The sequence below is a fragment of the Cynocephalus volans genome, chromosome 12, assembly GCF_027409185.1.
Source record: "Cynocephalus volans isolate mCynVol1 chromosome 12, mCynVol1.pri, whole genome shotgun sequence".
In the NCBI taxonomy this organism is placed as follows: Eukaryota; Metazoa; Chordata; class Mammalia; order Dermoptera; family Cynocephalidae; genus Cynocephalus; species Cynocephalus volans.
In genome coordinates, this window is record NC_084471.1 from 105,168,633 (window position 1) to 105,191,297 (window position 22,665).

The following is a 22,665-nucleotide window of genomic DNA, read 5'->3' on the forward strand; positions in this document are numbered from 1 at the left end:
TAAGAATTTATACAATGCAATATACAGAAAAACAGATGTAATTTTACCACATTTGGTGTAAAATAAACAATGAATAGCAATCCTGGATATAATTACATAGGCTCACATTGGATTCTATCATCACTAAAAATTTGAAGGATACATTTTAGGTTGTTAACATGGGTTACTCTGAGGCTAGGACCTGAAAATTAATACTAGAACCTAATAGACTAAAAACTTGGATCATCGATTGTTCTACTATCAATTAAAATAAATTCTAATATTGGCAAATCCATTTGAAAACACTGCTGCAGGTTTCAGAGTATACTTTATTTTCCTTGGTGGCAGCACAGCTGTTTTCCTTAGCTGGCCCCTTTATGAAGAATCTGCAAAAGAGAGAATAGATGCATGGTTGTTTATTTTTGCTAAAGACATTAATTTGTGTTTTCAGCTAACACCCTCCCTTAAATAAAAAGTTAATTAAAACTTTCAAAACATTTCCAATTACCTTGACTTATTAACCATTACAATATCTCTGTAAATTAGCTTCGTTATCTGTTATTGACAGATAGTTCCAAGAAAGTATGTTTGCAAATGACAGTTATAAGAATAAATGTGCCTCCATATTCCTGTTCTAGTATTCCTTCTATTGCTCCATGAGGTTCAATTAGATTAAAAAATATGTTTAAGTTTACACAGTTTAGTTAATCTCTCTTGGATCTCATATCTAAATGTACAATGGTGGTGATAATATTTACTTCCTGACATTGTTATAGAGGTAAAATAAATTGATGTTTCTAAAAAACTTAATACACAAATTGACCTATGTAAGCCCTAAAAATTTTGCATATTTACTGTATTATTTATCTATAAATCAACATGTCAAATATGATAATAAAATTATCCTTATGATTCAGTTCTATTAGTGATATATTCTGTGAGGATTTTGTATAAACTCTGGAACATATTCAAAAAAGAACCATGGACACGGTGCACACCATCTTCAGAGTTTTCAAATTGATAGGAGCAAGTCCTGAATTTTCATATTGGAAAATAGACTTTGTCCAAGTTTATATTTGAATTTTGTATTGAATGTATTATGGAAAAAATTCCCTAGGCATAGTCTAGAATTGACACTCAACTCTAAAGATAGTGTCAAGTGGATTTGGCATAAAAAAATAATAAATCAATAAAAAAAGTTAGCAACTTCCTAAGTAGACTGGGTAATATGCAGTGATTCAAATCTACCTTCAGATGACACACTCATACTTTCCTACTTCAAAATTTTCTACTTCCTTCCAAATAATGTTTTTAACTCATGATACAGTTTGGATGTGTTGTCCCCTTCAAAACTCATGTGGAATTTTGATCCCCAATGTGGCAGTGTTGGAAACCAATTGAGTCATGGGGTCGGATCCCTTATGAATGGATTAATGCTCTCCCTGGAGGAGGGGGAATTAATGAGTGAGTTCTCACTCTATTAGTTCCCGCAAGAGATTGTTGTTTAAAAGACACTGGCACCTTCCCTCTCTCTCTCTTGCTTCCTCTTGCCAGGTGATCTGCTTGTACCCACCGGCTGCCTGCCACTTTCCGCCATGAGTAGAAGCAGCCTGAGGCCCATGACAGATGCAGCTGTCCCAGAATCATAAGCCAAATAAACCTCTTTTCCTTGTAAATTACCCAGTTTCAGGTATTTCTGTTATAACAACACAAAATGGACTAAAACAATTCACTTCCTTAGACTGATTGACTTAGCATGGTGAGATAGAAGATAAGTACTATTTAATAATGAAATAAGAATAAAGGAAAAGTAAAACAATGGTATCTTTAAGTTGGTTACCTTAATGTATTAGTTTCCTACATTCCTGTAAAAAATAATTACCATAAACTTAGTGGCCATAAACAACACAAATTTATTATCTTACAGTTCTGGATATCAAAAGTCCAAAATTAGTCTTAGAGAGCTACACGCAAGGTGTCTGTGGAACAGCCTTCTTGGATGCACTAGGGGAGAACCTGCTTTTTATCTTTTGCAGCTTCTAGAGACTGCCTGAATTCCTTGGCTCATGGCCACATCACGTGAATCTCTGCATTTGTCTTCATGTCTCCTTTCTTAACTCTGACCCTACTTCCTCCCTCTTATAAGGACCCTTGTGATTTAATTGGGTCCACCAAGATAATTCAGCATATTTCTATCTCAAAATTCTTAATCATACTTGCAAATTTTCTTTTGCCATGTAAGGTAACATATTTACATGGATTGGGGATTAGAATATGGACATCTTTGGGGATTATTGTTTTTCCTGGTAACATAGTAGTAAAATTTTGAATTTACTTATTTTACTATGTGTGTTTCTAGTTAAATATCTTATTACAAAATGAATAAAGCACACAAGAATGTTGATGAAATTTTTAAAATCATCAATAATCCCATGCAACTGTTGAAATAATTTTGGATTATTTGGTTCTGTCTTGTATTTATTGTTTGCATTTTAACATTATGATAATCATAAAACACAAGAAATTGTACATTGCATTTTTTAATTACTAAAGATTGCTAAAGTAAGCATTGGTAACTTTGGTTCAGTCTACCTTTCTATGTAAAGTGTAATTTTTAAATAATAGCAATGATATTGTTTTCAAATTCTTTTGCTTTGAAACTCAAATCAAAATGCTCATCATTATTTCTGTGAATATTAAGTTAATTTTCATTCTTTCAAATTCTGTAGTACCAAGAGTTATTTCAGAGTTGAATTTGGTGGACAAAGAGGTGCCTTATGAAGACATATTCTACAATGGACAATAAATCAGATTACTTTGTAGGAAAGACTCACATCTTTGGATCTAATGTAGAGCCATCCACCCAAGTCCATTTCTTTTTCAAAGATGTAAAGTTAAGCCCAATCCACACGTAGTTTGATTGTCTTAGGTTTTTCTGTATAAAAGCCTAAAAAGTAGGTGATGAGTAACTAAATAAACAGAATATTTTAATAATTTAGACACACTAAGAAAAATTTAGAATTTTATTGAAAAACTAGGACTCTGCATGAGGATTCTTATACTAATCAATTCATATCTTAATTACACACATATTATATATAGATACAGATATATTATACACACATAACTGCAAATTGAATATAAATATTTGGGCTAGGTCTAGCATGGGTGAAATAAGGTAGTCTCTTAGAGCACAAAATTTAAGAGTGCCACCAAAACTCAGTTATAAAGATAAAGATAATTTCATTCAAGAATGGAAAGATATTTGAGAAAAGTCACTTTTAACTGCAAAGAGGCTAATGCCATAACCATGATGTTGAACCAATTACCATTTCAAGTTGGTCCTGTATTATTAGTAGATGAGATTTTCTTCCCAAACAATACATATAACTGTCACTCCAATTTTTCATCTCATCAGAGAACCAATAACATTTTTCTTGATATCTGAGCCATTCCAATGGGCATAGTACTATAGGGAAATGAATTTTTAAAAAAGCAAAATTAAATTACATATGCATCTCTGAAAATTGACAGGACAGTAAGAATAACACTTAGGTGTTGTATGATCGAATCAATCAAAACAAAGTGTTCAAACGGTGTCCAAAATACAAAGGATAATACATGGTAATTATGACAATTAATATTGTAAGATGAAGAAAAACCTAGAAATAAAGGGATTTTTTTAATGCTAAGATCTAATATATTGTCTGAAATAGAAGATAAAATATTATCTATCCCACTTAGAATTTATCCATATAAAGTTTTAGAATCTCTTCCCTTATAGTTCTGTGTGTGTATCTCCTTCTCCCTTTTGATGATATGGAAATTAATAACAGTTTATTTTCAACATCCTTATAATTGCAAGACCACCAAGTCCTTTAATTTTCTTGAATTAAAATAAATTTAGGCCTTATCAATAGAAAATATTGAGACTTTTCGCATAATACTGAAGAAGAGTGAGGTTTATATAAAAATATATGTGCAGGCCAATATAACTATTTTAACTGGCAGCTCATTATAATCTCTGTCCTTTTTTATTAAGATAAAGTTCACATAACATAAAATTCATTATTTTAACCATTTTAAAATGCAAATGCATTGTTTCTTTAGAACATCCACAATGTTGTACAACTATCACTACTATCTAACTCTGGAACATTTTCATCAATGCAAAATGAAGCTCTGTAAACATTCAGTAGTCACTGCTCATCCCCTAATGACCCAGCCCTAGCAATTACTAACATGGTTTCTCTCTCTATAGAATTGACTGTGATCAACACTTCGTGTAAATGGGATCATACAATATTTGGCCTTTTGTGTCTGGCTTTTTCATCCAGCATAATGTTTTCAAGGCCCATCATACTTGCAGCACGTTCCAGTACTCCATTCCTTTTAAAGACTCTGTAATATTCCACAATGTGTAGGTAGCACATTTTGTTTATCCATTCTTCAGCTGATGGACATTTGGGCTGTTTCTGCTTTTTGGCTATTAGGAATACTGCTGCAATGAACATCCATATACTAATTTTTATTTGAACAAATGTTTTCTGTTCTCTTCGGTATATATTAGAGTCAAATTGTTGGGTCATGTGACAGTTCTGCTTAACTTTTTGAGGAGCTGCTAAACTGTTTCCTGTGCACTATATTTTACATTCCCACTAGCAATGCATGAGCAATTTCTCCACGTGCTCACCAACATTTTTTCTTTTTGTTTGATTATGACCACCCTAGTGGGTGTTAAGTAATTTCCCATTGTGGTTTTCATTTCCTATTTCCTTAAAGACTAACCATATTAAGCATCTTTTCATGTTCTTATTGGCCTATTGTACAGTTTATTTGAAGAAATGTCTATTCATATCCTTTGCCCATTTGTAAATTCTGTTATTTGTCTTTTTATTTTTTAATTATAAAAGTTCTTTATATATTCTGGATACTAGACCCTTATCTGATGTATAATTTGCCGATTTTTTTCCCCATTATTGTGTTGTCTTTCCAACTTCTTGATAATGTCTTTTGATGATCAAACATCTTTAATTTTGATGATATCCATTTTATCTATTATTTTTCTTTTGTTACTGGTGCTTTTGTTATCATACTTAAGAAAACCATTGTCTAATCCAAAGTTATGCGAATTATGCTCATTTTTTCTTTTTTAAGTTTTAAAGTTTGACTCACATTTAGGTCCTAGATCCGTTTTGCATTTTTTATATGGTGCAAGCCAGGTGTCCAATTTATTCTTTGCATGTGGATATCCAGTTGCCTCAGACCCATTGGTGAAAAGACTGTCCTTTCTCTCATTAAATGGTTTTGGCACCCTTGTTGAAAATCATTTAGCCATAGATGTATGGGTTTATTTCTGGACTTTCAATTCTATTTTATTGATCTATATATCTACCTTAAAGCCAATACCACACTGTTTTGAATACTATAACTTTGTAGTAAGTTTTGGCAATCAAAAGTGTGAATCCTCCAAATGGTTCTTTGTTTTTAAAATTTATTTTAATTGACACATAATATTGTATATATTGATGAGGTACAATGTGACATTTATATACATGTATGTAACAAGCAATGATCAAATCATGGTAATTAGCATATCCATTATCTCAAACATTTGTCATTTCTTTGTGTTGAGAATATTCAAAGTCCTGTCTTCTAGCTATTTGAAATCATATAATAAATTGTTGTTAACCATAGTCAACCCACAGTGCTATAGAACACTAGTCCTCATTCCTCCTATCTAGTTGTAATCTTTTATCCCTTGATCAACCTGTCCCCATTCTCCCCTAACCCCTGCTCTTCCCAGTCTCTATTAACCACTATCCTACTCTCTGCTTGTATCAGATCAACTTTTTTATCTTACACATATGACTGAGAATATGAGATATTTATCCTTCTGTGCCTGGCTTATTTCACTTAACATAATGTACTCCAGGCTCATTCATGTTGCCATAAATAACCAGATTTCATTCTTTTTTATGGCTGCATAGTACCTAATAGATGTCAGGGCTCTCCTGTTTGTGAAAACTGGAAATTCTGCTGTGGCCGGTGTGGGAGTGTACACCAGCAGAAATCATAGCCTTGCAGTTGGTAGTCTCATTTTTTGTCAATTTAAATATTATGTATTTATGCCATAAGATTGTGAATGTAATGTAATCAGGATTATAGGCAGCATTTTTGACTACTCTGAGAAACATTGTTCTCATTTTCTGATTAGCCTTTGTTTTCAAAGCCCATTTTTTTCTTTCAATGATAACTGCTGCCAAAGGATAATAGTAGGAGAAAATGCCCACCTAGCAATGTCATTTTGTGATACTAATTGCTGTGTTTGCCTTGTTGGGAAGTGGGAGCTTTGTGACACTTCCAAAGGCTGTAAAAGCTGTTTTGCTAACCCCTCAGTAACGTTAGCATAAGAGGGTGCTTTGCATGGTAAAACAATAGAAGGCCTATGTGGATATTTACCATTCTTAATTCATATTTCATGGCAGAGAGAGGGCCAGTGAAGCTGATTTTCCCGTTCTGATGTACTTCTCTGCAACTTTCTTCTGCCTTGTGGTAAGCTCAAGATCTAGATCTAGATCTAAATCTCTAGCAAGTGATACGGTCCTTAATGGCTTTGTGGAAATGTCTCTCTGTTGGGTCTATTCCTCTATTAATGATTGTTTTTTACAACATATGCCAAAATGCCTGACCTCTTATGCACCAACCAATAGAAGAGGTGGGGTAGCTCATCTCTAAGTTCTGGGGACCCTCCACTTTCAAGACACTTACCTACTTCAGTGGTCTGTTTAGTTCACCAGCCTTGGTATTGCATCACGCCTCTTCTGTGTCTTGTTTTGTATGAACCAAGGTATGGTGCACCAGCATTGGCAGAGAAGGAGTGAATATGGCCATTTTTTCCTACATCTCTTTATTCCAAATATATCAGCCTTGTGCTTCCCAGACCTGATTTTGCCAAAGTGCTGGCCAAGTATTCAGACCATTAGCTATCTACCAGTAGCTGGTGGAATTGTGAACCTCAGGAAATGCTTATCAAGGACATATTCTACTGCTAGAAGTATTGAACACAGATGCTTTCATCTATCCCCCATGTGCATATTGGAGGGATTGAACAAGATTGATAGTCTGTGGCTGTCCATTGTCAGCCTCCCTTATGCCCCATGCTTGCTCCATTAGTAAAAATACCATTGCTTTTCTTGTTTTGAGAATGTTGATTATCCTCCATATTGAGTAAGAGAGGGAGGCACTTTGGAAGTTTTGGAAAGTTAACCTAAATGGAAGGGTATATGACTATTTCCTCACGGAGTTGTGACACTCCAGTAAGGCCAACCCTGTAGATATCCTTATCTCAATCCTTGTAGATACCATTTCCCTTTCCATAAGGCAGCCTCTGTTGCCAGTCTAATTTTACAGAGAGCTTTTTCTATTACCCAAGGCATAATAGTTATCTCAGTCTATAGGATAATAGCTCTGTCCCAATAAGAGCTTCAGTTTCAGTAAGTGCCCAGTATGGGAGGTTGGAGCATTTGGAGCACGTCTTTTTCTGAATTGAGATTACTTTACTCTTCTAAGTTTCAAATGTAGTCAAAAAATTTAAGAGACTGAGAGGGGGCTTGTGCCTTATGTAGGGCAATTGCCAATTTCCTCTTACTGAGAGGTTTTCTAACAGTTGTGATGGCTTATAGAACAGGATCTTGGTCTGGTCTGGATAGAAGAATATCATTGACTGAATGCCAAAGCCAAGTTTCTGGTGTTAGTGTGGGGCAGAGATTTAGCTCCTGTCTTTAAAACCCAAGTGTGATATCGGGGCTATTTAAGTACCCCACAGGAAACTGTCTTTAATCTTCTCAGGCTGCCATAACAAATATCATAGTCTGGGTGGATTACACAATAGAAACATATTTTCTCACAGTTCTGGAGACTGGGAAGTATAAAATCAATGTGCCAGTTGCTTTCGTTACAGGTGAGGGCTTGCTCCTTGCTCTCAAGCAGTCACTTTCTTGCTGTGTTCTCACACGGCAGAGAGAAACAGTGAGGAAGATCTCTGGTGTCTCTTCTTCTTTTTTTTTTTTGTGACTGGTAAGGGGATCACAACCCTTGGCTTGGTGTCCCCCGCACCATGCTCGGCCAGTGAACGCACCAGCCGTCCCTATATAGGATCCGAACCCACAGCAGGAGCGCTGCTGCTGTGCTCCCAGTGCAACACTCTACCGAGTGAGCCATGGGGTCGGCCCTCTGGTGTCTCTTCTTATGAGAACACCTAATCTTATCAAGAAGGCCCCACCCTATGGTAGTTAATTTTACATGCCAACTTGACTGGGCTAAGGGATGCCCAGATAGCTAGTAAAACATTGTTTCTGGGCATGTTTATGATTGTGTTTCTTAAAAATGATTAGCATTGGAATTGGTATACTGTGGAAAGAAAATCACCCCAACAGTGTGGGTGGCTGTGATCCAACCCACTGAATAAAACAAAAGGGTGGAGGAAAAGCAAATTGTATTTTGGAATTACATAACTTGTTTGGTTTTCAGGGTAATAGCGATGAACCTCAGGATAAATCAAAGCTCAAATCTCACCCGTATTTGATTTAGATAATACTTAGACAAGACTTTGAACTTTAGACTTTAGAGTCAGTTCTGGAACAAGTTAAGAAGATTGAGGCTGTTGAGAAGAAATGAATGTATTTCATATGTGAGAGGGACATGAATTTTGGGAGTCCAGGAATGTAATGTTATGAACCGAATGCTTCCAAAATTTGTATGTGGAAATGCTACCTCCCAATGTGATGACATTAGGATGTGGGGCATTTGGGAGGTAATTAGGAATAGATGAGGAATGGAAAGGGGTTAGGACCCTTATAAAAGTCCCAAGAGAGCTTGATTCTCTCTCTGCTATGGGAGGATACAATGAGTTCTCCACCATGTGAGGACACATTGAGAAGTTGGCAGTCTGCAACAGAGAAGGGGGCCCTCCCCAGAACATGACTATGTTGGCACTCTGATGTCAGACTCCCAGCTCCTAGAACTGTGAGGAATAAATTCCCATTTTTTATGAGCCACCTAGTCTGTGTTAATTTGTTATAGCAGCCTGAAATAAGCAAAACACACCCTAACAACCTCATCTAAACCTAATTACCTCTCAAAGACCCCATCTCCAAATACCATCATATTGGAGATTAGGGCTTCAACATATTAGTCTGTGGGGGGGATGCAAACATTCAGTCCATAGCAGCAACCAAGTAAAGGTGAAGGCAAATTGTGGTTGATTCTCTTGCAAAATTTTTGCTGAATAGAACATGTTAGCTAAGTCTACATGCCCAAAGCACTTATCCATGTTGTTGTGAATGTCATTCATTAAGGTGTTGATATCCAATAGAGATGCTCTAAGCAAAGGAATAAGCTTGCTTTGCTCTCTGAAATCTATAGCTAGCCTCCACTCATTAATAGTGCCTTGATTCACACAGTCCATACCAGGAAGTTAAAAGATGAAATGGTGAAGATTAGAACTCCTGACTAAATCAGCTATGACAGACTGTAAACAGGCAGTGCCTTGCCTTAGTCGGTACTGTAGAGTATTTACCACCCACACTGGTAGAGAATGATTAACTGATTCCTACCAGGCAGTGCCCACAAATAATATAAAAGCCTTAGGCTTGTTTTATGGGATTATATGCTGACTGAGAAGGTTCATTCCAGTAATAGGAAAAGGAACAGACTCAGGAGACAAGTAGAACAGAAGCAACTTTTAGCAAAACTGGGCCAATTTTAATAGTTAAGTCCCTTTACTTAATCTTCCTCTCAAGTTGGTCAGTTTCTAGGAGAGTCACTTTAATGTATGACTGCTTTCTGGGATAAGAGAAATTCAGACACCCACATTCAACGGAGCTAGTCTGGGTTGTTTACTTTTTGGAGACTGAACCATAGTTAATGTGATAAAAGGGTGATCGTCCGCTAGAAAAGGCCTGGTTTTATGACCACTGTATCCCTATTTGGGGGCAGGTTCCTGCCACTAGTGAATATAGAGGCAGGTGCAGAAGGAAAGACTGCTTCTGAAGAAAACTGCTTCTGGTTGTCATGTAACTCTAGTAAGTATAGGAATTGCTTCACCAATTTACCAGAGATTATCCAATCTGAGACCCTCTTGGCCCTTCACGTCCAATATAAACTTTTTCATTCTTCTCAGGGTTTACGCTTAAGTAGGGGCCTGGCTGAAGGTGGTCTGTTTGGCCTAGGAAAGGGGTAAACTTGCTATGGGTAGTAATTGTGACTTAGGTCACATGGAGTGTGTCCTTGAATTTGGCAACCAATTCTTAGACGTGACACCAAAAACACAAAGGATGAAAAAACTGAACTTTATCAAAATTAAAGTTTGTCCATCTAAGGATATTACCAAGAAATTGAAGTGACAACACATGAAATGGAAAAATGTATTTGTGAATCATACATCTTATAAGGGTCTCAGTTTCACAATGTATAAAGACTCTTACAACTCAACAACAAAAAACAAAGAACCCTATTAAAATTGGGTAAGTGACTTAAACTGGCATTCATCCTAAGAAGATATATAAATGGCCAATACACACATGAAAAGATGCTCAAAAACATTAGTTATTGGGGAAATGCAAATCAAAACCACAAGGGGATACCACTTCACATCCACGATGGTGGCTGTAATTAAACGAAAAGTAAGTGTTGGCGAGGATGTAGACATCTTCATGCATTACTGATGGGAATGCAAAATGTTGTAGCTGCTGTGAACAGTTTGGTGTTTCCTCAGAAAGAATTATCGTATGACCTAGCAATTCCACTCCTAGTTATATTCCCAAGAGAACTGAAAACTGGTACTCAAATATTTGTACACAAATAGTCATAGCTGCACCATTCACAATAACCAAAAGGTAGAAACAACCCAAATGTCCATCACGATATGGATGGTTAAACAAATTGTGTTGTGTATATGTGTGTGTATGTTTGATTGTGTCTGTGTGTCTATATGTTATATATATATATGCATACTATACATATTATTCAGTTATTAAAAGGAATAAGATACTGATAGATGATACAATGTGGATGAACTTTGAAAACATTATGCTAAGTGAAAGAAGCCGAGCACGAAAGGTCAAATACTGCATGATTTCATTATATGAAAATCCAGAACATGTAAGTCCATACAGACAGAGAGCAGATGGGTGGTTGTCAGAGACTAGGGGAGAGAGAGTGGAGAATAATTTGCTTATTGGGTATGGGGTTTCTTTTTGGAGTAAGGAAAATCTTTTGTGATTATATAGATATGGTAGTTGTGCAACATTTGAATGTTCTAAACACCGTTAAGTTCATTACTTTCAAATGTTTAACTTGGTGAATTTTACCTCAATTAAAAAAAGAATAAAAAATAATCAGAAATAAATATCTTATAATTCAATACATAGTATTTAGACCTGTTTAATGAATGTTTCATGGTATGTATATGATTCCATGTTTACCTACCAGCGCTGCCTTACATTTGAAAAGGTCGCATTACAATGATACCCATCAAAAAGACAGACATTATAGATTGTCAGACAGTAAAACATGCGGTCAAACTCCAGTACTTCAATTGTGTTGGGACTAATAAATGTAAAACAGACAGATAATCCAAAAAAGAAAGTGACAACAAGAAGACCATAAAATACGTGAAATTTTCATATGTGATGGGGGACTGTTGCACACAAACTAGTGGATTAGAAAAATCTTTTGATAAATATTGTAACATAAATTTGTCTGGGTATTCATGTCAGGTATCATACAATAAAATAAATGTCAAAATGCTCAAAGATTTAAGCATTAAAAAATTAAACTAAAAAAAGAAAGTAAAAGGTTTTCAAAATTTTGTATGATTTTCAAAATTCTGCATGATTGGATTTTCTAAGCTTAAAAATCCAAGCTTAAAACTATAATGGATAATTTGCTAAATACAATCACTTTTATCCATTTTGTATTTCAAAATGGAAAAACAAATGACAAACAAGAATTGTAATTTACATACTGCCTTTAATAATAACTAACTTTTCACATTTATATTTGTCAACTTGGTTTTAAATTTCTGGAGAGTGCAGCCTACATATATATATACACGTGTATATATATATATATATATACGTGTATATATATATACGTATATATATAAGTGTGTGTGTGTATATATATATATATATATATTTTTTTTTTTTTTTTTTTTTTTTTTACAGTTTTCTTCCACTACAAAAAATTTAAAATACCTGAATCAAGTTTTGGATGAAAAGTATATATTTGTTAATATAATCTACTGTGGACCTGTTCAGTGGAATATACTGCATGCTATTAAATGGCTAGAAGAGAGGAGATCAAATGTCCACATCACAAAGAAATGCCTAAGTTTTGCAATGATGAATATGCTAATTACCTCAATTTGATCATCACACATGTGTAAGTGCATTGAAATATAAATATGTACCCTACAAATACATTATCAATATGCTTCAATAAAAAAATAAATATTTTTTTAAAAAGTATTTTTCAAATTTAGAGTCCGAAAGGTTAAAACTAGTAGTGAGCAAAGCCTTGAGACGTACCTGTCTGGTGTGCAGCTCCTGAAGCACACTGGCCTGTGCCCTCACCACTATTTCCTCTTGTGCCATTTTTCATGTTCAGATTTCCAATTTCATCATGCTGGGTGATATTAGAATTATTTCCTTTATGGCATTTTAGCAACACTCCCTGAGAAACTTCAATGCAGAATTATTTTAAGGTTAGGTAAATATCTTCTCTATGAAATGTCTCAGAAATAAATTCTTTGGGATGATGCTGATGATTGGAACAAGAAGGAATTGAAGGGATAGCTCCCTTTAAAATTCTTCAAGTCTACTTAGTAAAAATTAATTTCAAATATCACATAATCAATTCATGTATAGAACACATATTTGTTGAGGGTCTATTCTGCTCCAGGCATTGTCCTAAGAACTGTTGATACAATAGTCAGTAAAGCAAAGTTCCTGCTCAAGAAGGTATAAAGGCTCTCTCCACACTTTCTTAATGTTTTACTGAAACCTCTGATACTGTGTTTAGCACATTTCACCATAATCAGTAAACACCTTTTTCCTGCTAGAATATGAGATTCCTCATCATGACTATTTTTTTTTTCAATTTGGGGAATTTGTAATATTTGGAGTATTGTAGTTGCTCGGTAAATATTCATTGAATGAAAGCAAGAGCAAGCAAACTATAATCTGAGATCAAAGATATAAAAAAGTTTTAAAAAAACAGTAAAATTCTATTTACAAGTATCTAACAAAAAAGATTTTAACTATGAGATTACTTTTAAAAATTCATGAAAAGATTTGTATTATCTTCTCATTCTATTTTTTCACAAACTTCCTGAAGTACCCTCATACACCACACACACACACACACACACACACACACACACACACACACAATACCTCTTCCTTCCAATTAGAATATATGCCACTTAAGGAATATATATTTACGTAATTTACATATTAAATATCATACTGTGGAGTATAATATAGAGATTTTTATATAGTAGCTCCTTATTCAATCTTGGTAAAAGTAATAAAGAATAAATGAATGAATATAAAAAAGATTCATAAGAGAAAAGTAAACATATTTTATATCTCGATTTCATTAAGATCTTCTAACTTACCCAACAGGATTAGGCAGATCAAAGTCAAAGCCAGGACACCATTTACTGTTCCAGATATTCCCAATAAGATTTTGTACCAGTGCAATGTCACTGAACAATTTGAGAGATTAATCACATTAATTAGTTCACAAAAGTGGGTTTCCAAGAAATAATAGAAATTTTAATGATAGGATTATATAGGATATTCGTTTTGAGCTTCAGAAGATATTAGGCAATCAAAAAGCATTATGGCTAGGTAAATAGAAAAATACGTACATTTATTTAATGATGATAGAACTCTGAATGGTCATAACTTATAATACATGTTATATAAAATCTTAAGAAATTGCTAATATTCTACATTATTAACCAGTGGAAAAAAGAATTTTAATGTATACACCTAATAATTCTACAAACACACAGACATACACACCCTCATTTAGATACATGTATATTCACATAAACAAACACTTTCTAATTAATCATTAGGTATGATATAATATTCACAAGTCATTCAAAACAGTTTTATTTACAAAGGATGTGTTATAAATTGGAACTGAATATGGCTTCAGATACTCTGGTATTTTAACCTAAAAAATTCCTACAGTCCTTCCCAACCCATGTAATAATGATGTTTTAGCTTCTTATAAGATGCTATCATTAGGAGGTAGACAGTCTCTTCCAGAGCTTCAAGTACATATCTTGTTATTCTTCTCAACTTCATTAAAGAGAATTTATATCTGGTGGGCACTGACTTAGTTATATGAATAATTGGCTTATACTAGCAAATGAACATCTATACTTTGCAAAATAGTTTATGTTCTTATCAAAAACAACTTATGCAAATACATCATAATAATCAATAAGAATCAATCCTCATAACTGTGATTATCCTTACTGTTCAGTGAATAAATTGAATTATTTATACTGAAATCTATATTCCAAATATCTTTTAAACCTGAGGAAATAGAGAAACTACATTTGAAGTGGCCAAACCCTGTCAAGAGAGAACACAACAAACCATGTAGAACAATATTTCAGAGAAATAGTTCACAGCTTTTCTCTTATAATATTGACAAAGAGAGTAAAATAAGATTTATGAGAATTCATTTAGTGAATACCCTGAATTTCACAGATTATTTTTTAACTTTCTGGTATATTAATAATGGTAAGCAATAAATTTCAAGAAATTAAACACACGTATTAAATGTATCATGCACGTATTTTATAAAATAGACAAATAATTATCTGAAAATATTATTAGAAAGAATGTGAAAAGCAGTTCAAACAGCTCAGACTCAATTATTTCTCCTCAGCATGATGGAATTACTTTCACAATTGGAACTTGAGGTATATTAAGGTTCAAAATTATGGAGAGACAAAGGCAAAAGATTTATAGGATCTGAAGAGAAAACAAAGATTAGAGCAGAAATAAATGAATTAGAGATTTTTAAAAATTACAAAAGATTGATGAAGCAAAGTGCTGGTTTTTCAGAGATAAACAAAACCAATAAACCTATAGCTAGACTAACAAAGAAAAAAAGAGAGAAGACTCAAATACAATCAGAAATGAAAAAGGGGACATTGTAGTTGATGCCACAGAACTACAAAGAATCAAAAGAAACTACTAGGAACAACTGTATGCAAACAAACTGGAAAACCTAGAAGAAATAGATGAATTCCTGGACACAAACAACTTACCAAAGTTGAATCATGAAGAACTAGAAAGCCCAAACAGATCAATAACAAGCAATAACATTGAAGCAGTAATAAAAAGTCTTCCAACAAAGAAAACTCCAGAAAAATATGGCTTCACTGCTGAAATTCTACCAAACATTAAAGAGGAACTAACACCAATTCTTCTCAAACTCTTCGAAAAAACTTTAAGAGAAAGAAATACTTCCAAATTCATTTTATGAGGCCAGCATTACCCTCATACCAAAACCAGAAAAATACACAACAAAAAGAGAAAACCACAGACCAATATCCCTAATGAACACTGATGTGAAGATTCTCAACAAAGGACTAGCAAACAGAATCCAGCAACCCATTAAAAAGATCATACTCTATGATCAGAAGGGATTTATTCCAGGGATGCAAGGATGGTTCAACATAGGCAAATCTGTAAATGTGATACATCACATCAATAGAACAAAGGAAAAAAATATTATTTCAATAGATGCAGAAAATTCATTTGATAAAATTCAATACCCCTTCATGATAAAAACACTCAACAAATTAGGAATAGAAAGAATGTACCTCAGCATAGTCATGGTAATATACAACAAACCATAGCTGATATCATACTGAATGGGCAAAAAGTTGGAGGCTTTTCCTGTGAGATTTGGAACAAGACAAGGATGCTCACTCTCCCCACTTTTATTTGGCATAGTACTGGAAGTTATAGCCTGCACAATAAGGCAAGAGAAAGCAAAAAAGGGCATCCAAATAGAAAAAGAGGAAGCCAAATTATTTCTGCTTACAGGTGACATGATGCTGCACATAGAAAACCCTAAAGATCCACCAAAAAATTACTAGAACTAATAAATTAATTCAGTAATGTGGCTGGATATAAAATTAACACACAAAAGTCAGCAGCCTTTTGATATGCCAACAACAAAATAGCCTAAGAAGAAATCGAGAAAGTAATCCCACTCACAATAGCTATCCAAAAAAAAAAAAAAAAGAAAGAAAGAAAGAAAGAAATAACTAGGAGTAAATTTAACCAGGGAGGTGAAAGATCTCTACAATAAAAACTATAAATCATTGGTGAAAAAAATTGAAGAGAACACAAACAAATGGAAAGATATCTCACGTTCTTGAGTTAGGAGAATTTAACATCATCAAAATGTGCGTAATTCCCAGAGCAATCTACACACTCAGTGCAATCTCCATCAAAATACCAATGGCATTCTTTACTGGAATAGAAAAAGCATCTCTAAATTTGTATGGAACCACAAAAGACCTTGTATAGAGAAAGCAATCTTGAACAAAAAGGACAGAGTTGGAGGCTTCATACTTCCTGACTTCAAAACAAACTATACAACTATAATAATCAAAACAGCATGGTACTGGCATACAAACAGACTAACTGACAAATGGAATATAATAGAGACCAAAATAAATCCACACACTTACAGTCAACTGATTTTCAACAAAGGTTCTAAAAATGTGCACTGGGGAAGAAACAGCCCATTCAACAAATAGTGCTGAGAAAACTGAATATCTACATGCAGAAGATTGAAACCAGACCTCTACCACTCACTACACACAAAAATCAACTCAAAATGGATTAAAGACCCAAATTTAAGAAACAGAACTGTGAAACCCTTACAAGAAAACAGGGCAAATGCTACATGAAATGGGAGTGGGCAGTACTTTTTAAAGTAAGACTATGAAGACACATGCAACAAAAGCAAAACTTCATAAATGGGACTACTTCAAACTGAAAAGCTTCTGCACAGCAAGGGACCCTGTAAACAAGTGACGATACAGCTTAGAGTGGGAGAAAGTGTTTGCCAACTACACATCAAACTAGGGGCTAATATCCTACATTGCTGGTGGAAGTGTAAGAAAGTTAAATGCCTCAACAACAACAAAAGCAAATAACCCAATTAAAAAATGGGCAAAGGGCCTGAACAGACATTTATCAAAAGCAGATATACTAATGGCCAATGGGCACATGAAAAAATACTCAACATCATTAATCACCAAGGAAATGCAAATTAAAACCATAATGAGATATCATTTCACTCCAGTTAGAATGGCTATTATCAACAAGACAAAAAATAACAAATGCTGGCAGAGGATGCAGAGAAAAAGGAACTCTCCTACATTGCTAGTGTGGGTGTAAATTAGTACAGCCACTGTGGAAACTGTATGGAGGTTCCTTAGAGAACTAAAAATAGATCTACCTGTGACCCAGCTATTGCATTACTGGGTATATACCCAAAGGAAATGAAATCAATATATCAAAAAGACACCTGCACACCCATGTTCATTGCAATACTATTCACAATAGAGAAGAGGTGGAATCAACGTAAATATCCATCAATGGATGAATGGATAAAAAACTGCGGTATACATACACAATGGAAAAAGATACTCAGCTATTAAAATGATATCCTGTCATTTGCAGCAATGTGGGTGAAACTAGAAACCATTATGTTAAGTGAAGTAAATCAGGTACAAAAAGACAAATGTCGCATATCACTCATGTGTGGAATATAAAAAAAATTTTTTAAGTGGTTCTCATAGAAGTAGAGAGCAGAATAATGGTTACCCGAGGCAGGGGGTGGAAGATGGGGTAGGAGGAAAAATAGTGCACTAATGGGTACGAAACTATGCTATCTGTCCTAAATGAATCGTTGTGCAGTATACTCATGTGTTGAAACAATACACTGTGCCCCACAAATATGTACAAATAAATGTTAAAAACATCTAAGAAGTAAATACTGTGTATATTTTGGATATAAAAAAGTTATGGAGAAAATAACATTTTTATTATACTGTGTTTCCTCCTATAAGAAAGTTGTATAATTTAACTTAAAAAGGTTAAAACACTAGCCTTTAGCCACCAAAAAATAAAAATAATTAAACAAAAATTTTAAAAAGTAAAATCAATTACTCTTATGAATGTCCATACAAAAATGTTAATTATACTACTAGTAACCAAAATATATCATAACCACTTTAAGTTTATACTAGTAGTAAATCCATTAATATCATATTAAAAGTTCTAGGGAAAGACTATTATCTCAACAGATATAAAAATTAAATAGATAAAATTTGAAACTTATGTTTTAACAAAACAGGAATGAATGGATACTTGTTTAACACAATAGTTTTATGTCTAATAAAACTATATCTTAATTGAGAAATACAGAGATTTTTTTACAAAAGTCTAGAAAAAAATTAAAATATCTCAAATGTTCATTACTCTTTAATATTGTTTAGAAGATATTACCTAATACAATCAGATAAGATAACTTAATTATACGTAGAAACTTTAGAAAAGAACAGGTAAAGTTATTTGACGGTAACGTAAGTACATATTTGGCAAAACCAAGAGTTAATCAGGAAAAAATACCATAATCCCACAAATAGTAAAATAATTGATAGCTGCAGTTATGACATGAGCATACTAAAATTAATTTCTTTATATGAAGGTACTTCCTAAACTTCATGGAAGGATTCATATTATCTTTTATTTCCATTTTTTATGAACTTTTTGATGTACTCTCATATATCCAATAACCACTTACAAAATAGATGAAAGGAAGGTATTATTTATGAATAACGAATGAAACAAAAACAAATACAAAGAAAACCACACATAAATTTAACGAATGCCCCAAAGTGATATGAAGAAAACAAACTGAAAACTGAATAACATAAATGCAGACTCGAACAAATGGAGATTCAACCACGTGCTTGAATAAGAAGGCTAAATGTCAAAAAAAAAAAAACGATAAATTCTTCCTAAGTTAATTCTCAAATTAGGAAGTAATCTAGGATATTCCAGTGCTGTAATTATATGTGTGTGTGTGTGTGTGTGTGTGTGTGTGTGTGTGTGTGTGTGTGTGTGTGTGTGTGTGTGTGTGCGCGCGCACATGCTATTTCCATAGTGATTCTGACACTTTTACATATATAGAGAAAGAGAGAGCACACAATTATGGAATGTCTATCGTTAGCAACCAAGATTATCAACATGAGAAAATATATACAAATGCACAATCACAAAATTAAATAAAACTCTATTGATAACCACAAGGTTCGAACTGTCAATCCAGCTCACGTGAATTATGTCTCACTCACCCCAAGCTGCACTAAATATTAGCAAAAGATACAAGGCATGCATATGAGCATGTCCACCTAAATATCTGGAAACTGCATATCTCCACATTTTGGCTTCAGAGAGACATCTACAAACTGAGTGTGAAAAATATCTGCAGAAAGTCACTACATTTTTGTGGCCTTTCAGCTTTAATATCTCTATCTTCCAAGACAAAATGAAAATTGAGTGTAGGAAATGAATGAAAGACTTTTAAAAAGTGGGGATCTGTAAAAATGCACATGAAAGCAGCGATACTTTCTGTATAAATACGTTCCATGTAACTCTAAGGTGAGCCAGCGCTGTGAGTGCTATGACAGAAGGCCATGGGAAGGGATGACAACAGTTTGAACGAATATTTCTCTAAGGAAATTAATGGATTTTTTAATGATGTGCATGATACTTGAGGAAGGACTCGAAAGATAAGTAAGATTTTTATAGGCGGGAAAGTTGGGAAGTGTATTCTTAAGAGTACTACCTCAACAAAAATTCAGAAATAAGATCAAAAGAGAAATGCTTAGAAAGACACAGCCCAGGACAGACAGTCTCTATAACTAGGATTATTAATGTCTTTCATTTCCATTGATATCTCTTCACCACATCATGTTAAGGTGGCAGGACGGATTCACATCACGTAGGAAGGGTATGCTGGAAGCAGTCAATAAAATGTTTGTTATTGTTCATCGAAAAACTGTATTTTCAGTCAGTCTGATGAAGAACTTATTTTAAAGATTTTGACAAATTAAATTAAAAATTAACTTTTAAAAATGCCATGTTTAATGATAGGTAATGAATGATAGGAAGGTAATAACTGGCAGCAAATATTAATTGATTTTAAATTATGAATTTTAATTATGTATATTTCCTCAGAATATCCTTAGAAAATTATGCCACACAAAATACTACTTTAAAAGCAAGTAAATGGTGGTGCCACGTTGATAAACGAGAGAGACAGAAGAGAGAAAGAGACTATCTCAGAGGAATTTTGTAAGATTAAACGAAAGAAGAAAGATGAGGCCCTCTGCACAGTGCCTGCCATGGGTGTTTACTAAATGGTTAGAGTGGCTGTTACTTTGTAATCATTACTGTTATTTAAAGAGAGGGAAGGGGAGAGAGACAGAGAGACTGGGCAGCTCCATCAGTTGAAAAACAAATCTGGGGGCCGAGCCGGTGGCGCACTCGGAAGAGTGCGGCGCTGGGAGCGCAGCAACGCTACTGCCACGGGTTCGGATCCTATATAGGAATGGCCGGTGCGCTCACTGGCTGAGTGCCGGTCACGAAAAAGACAAAAAAAAAAAAAAAAGAAAAACAAATCTGAATTACATACCTTCAAATGGAAGTTGGGACGTTTGGATGGAGCTTCTTTTCCTCGACTGCACGTTCAAGGTCATGTATCTTTCTTCATCTTGCATCTTCAGTGTGAGGGAGTGTGTATGCACATGTGCATGCTTTGCTTTATTAAGTATGATATGTCACAAGAAAAGACTAAAAACCCTGCTGCTAACCAGATTCTCTCCAAATTCTCCTTTCAGGGCACATACAAGTGTTCACACTTTGATATTTGTGAAAACCTCAGAGGAAATGTTTTCTTCTTAAAGTTTATTTTCCATGACCTAGATAACATGTAATTTCTCAGTTCTCCACCACATATTGAATTTAATATTTTACTTGGTGCTTTAAAAAATTTTTCCTGATAGATACCTAAAGTAGGGAAATGGAAATTGTGCCCTTTTTAGAGATAAGATAAAGAATATGTAGCTGCCTTTTGGTTTAGCCTTAATATTTATGTGAACTTCAGATTGTACTCCCTAATATATAAATATTTAATTTAATATAATAACTTGCAATTGCTTTATAATTAAATTATTTTTTATCCGAAAACAGCATTGGTTATAACTCGTGTTAATAATTTAATAATATAATTTGGAAAAGGAAAAGAAATACTGGCAATTTTTTGGCCCTCTAAGACTTATCCTAAGTACAAAAAATAATATAAAATCGGGGCAGAATTTAAGGGAAAAACATATTTCCAGTGACCCTTTTCTGGTATTTAAAGGAGATGTTCAATATCAATGAGGCAGGGAAGAAATTTGAGATTATTTTTTACTCTCAGCTTTAGTGATGCCTAATTTATATACCATAAAATTCACCCATTATAAATATATGTATGATTGGATGATTTTTAGCAAATTTATGGAACTTTTGAACCCTCACCAAAATCCAGTTTTAGAACTTTTCTATTGCTCTAAAAATTTCCTTTGAACTCAAACTAAAAAGAATAATACACTTCTGGAAATACCAATCTTATACATTGAGATAAAGTAGTTTAAAATTTTGTCAAATAAACCCTAAATATCTGGCTATTGTAGCAAATCTAGAGTGGAAACCGAAAGCTTTCAGCCTCTGCCCCATAGACTTCACCGATGTGGCTGAAGACTGAGGAGAGACAGTGAATAGAGAAGGGGTCCTCTCCTGAAGGGGACACAACCAGTCCTGGCCTCACAGACAGCAGCACTGGGCCACTAGCCCTGATCCCGTCTCATTCCTCCACTCCCCTGCTCAGTACCAACCGGCCAAAGGCAAGTAGGAGCCAGAGGGCAAGGTTGTCCCCACAGGTGAGCCTCCTGGGACAAAGAATAAGGTATAGAAAGTGGGCAGCGGAATTGGAGGGCCAAACTAATGACATCTGCACAATCATCCTTTTTTGATTTGGTAGTGATTTAATGACTATATATTCAATATTATTACAGATATAGCAGCATTACTTTGGTTATTGCATACCAGTTACACATCTTCCCACAATGTGTCTTCAAGTTTTTGGTGTATTTATCAATAATCGTGTGGACAAAGTAACCTGTCCTGTGACTGTCAGCCTCTTTTGCCAGGCACCCTGCAGCTTGTTAAATGGGCACCTGTAAAACTGTCTAGGACAGTAAAGATGGAAGCTAATCAGCTGCTCAATAATATGGTCTTTTCTTACCAGGACTGATTCTCCTACGATCTTTGCTGAATTACCAGACCTGTCAAGAGCAGAGACTAAAGCAGAGCACATTTTCCCAGGGAGACCAGCCAGCCACCTGATAGCACATCTATTACTTAAGCCACCTCCATTACAGTCTGGATGGTGCTTTGTCTCATAGAAATAACGACATACTTTAGAAATAGATTTGACTTTTCCTACAGTGCTTCT

General features: G+C 34.4%; 1 protein-coding gene across 2 annotated transcripts; it reads right to left on the reverse strand.

Annotated features, from left to right (window-relative positions):
• Positions 1-256: 256 nt before the first annotated feature.
• Positions 257-20,887, reverse strand: LOC134361330 (killer cell lectin-like receptor subfamily F member 1). Of its 2 annotated transcripts, XM_063076366.1 has the most exons (6): positions 20,803-20,887; positions 13,664-13,762; positions 12,573-12,725; positions 3,309-3,448; positions 2,814-2,926; positions 257-365 (listed from the first exon to the last, which is right to left on the reverse strand). In XM_063076366.1, exons 1-6 carry the CDS (start codon positions 20,885-20,887, stop codon positions 257-259), a joined length of 699 nt encoding a protein of 232 aa, XP_062932436.1. The 2 variants fall into 2 exon arrangements, with proteins under 2 accessions (XP_062932436.1, XP_062932437.1); XM_063076367.1 differs by lacking the exon at positions 12,573-12,725.
• Positions 20,888-22,665: the final 1,778 nt, after the last annotated feature.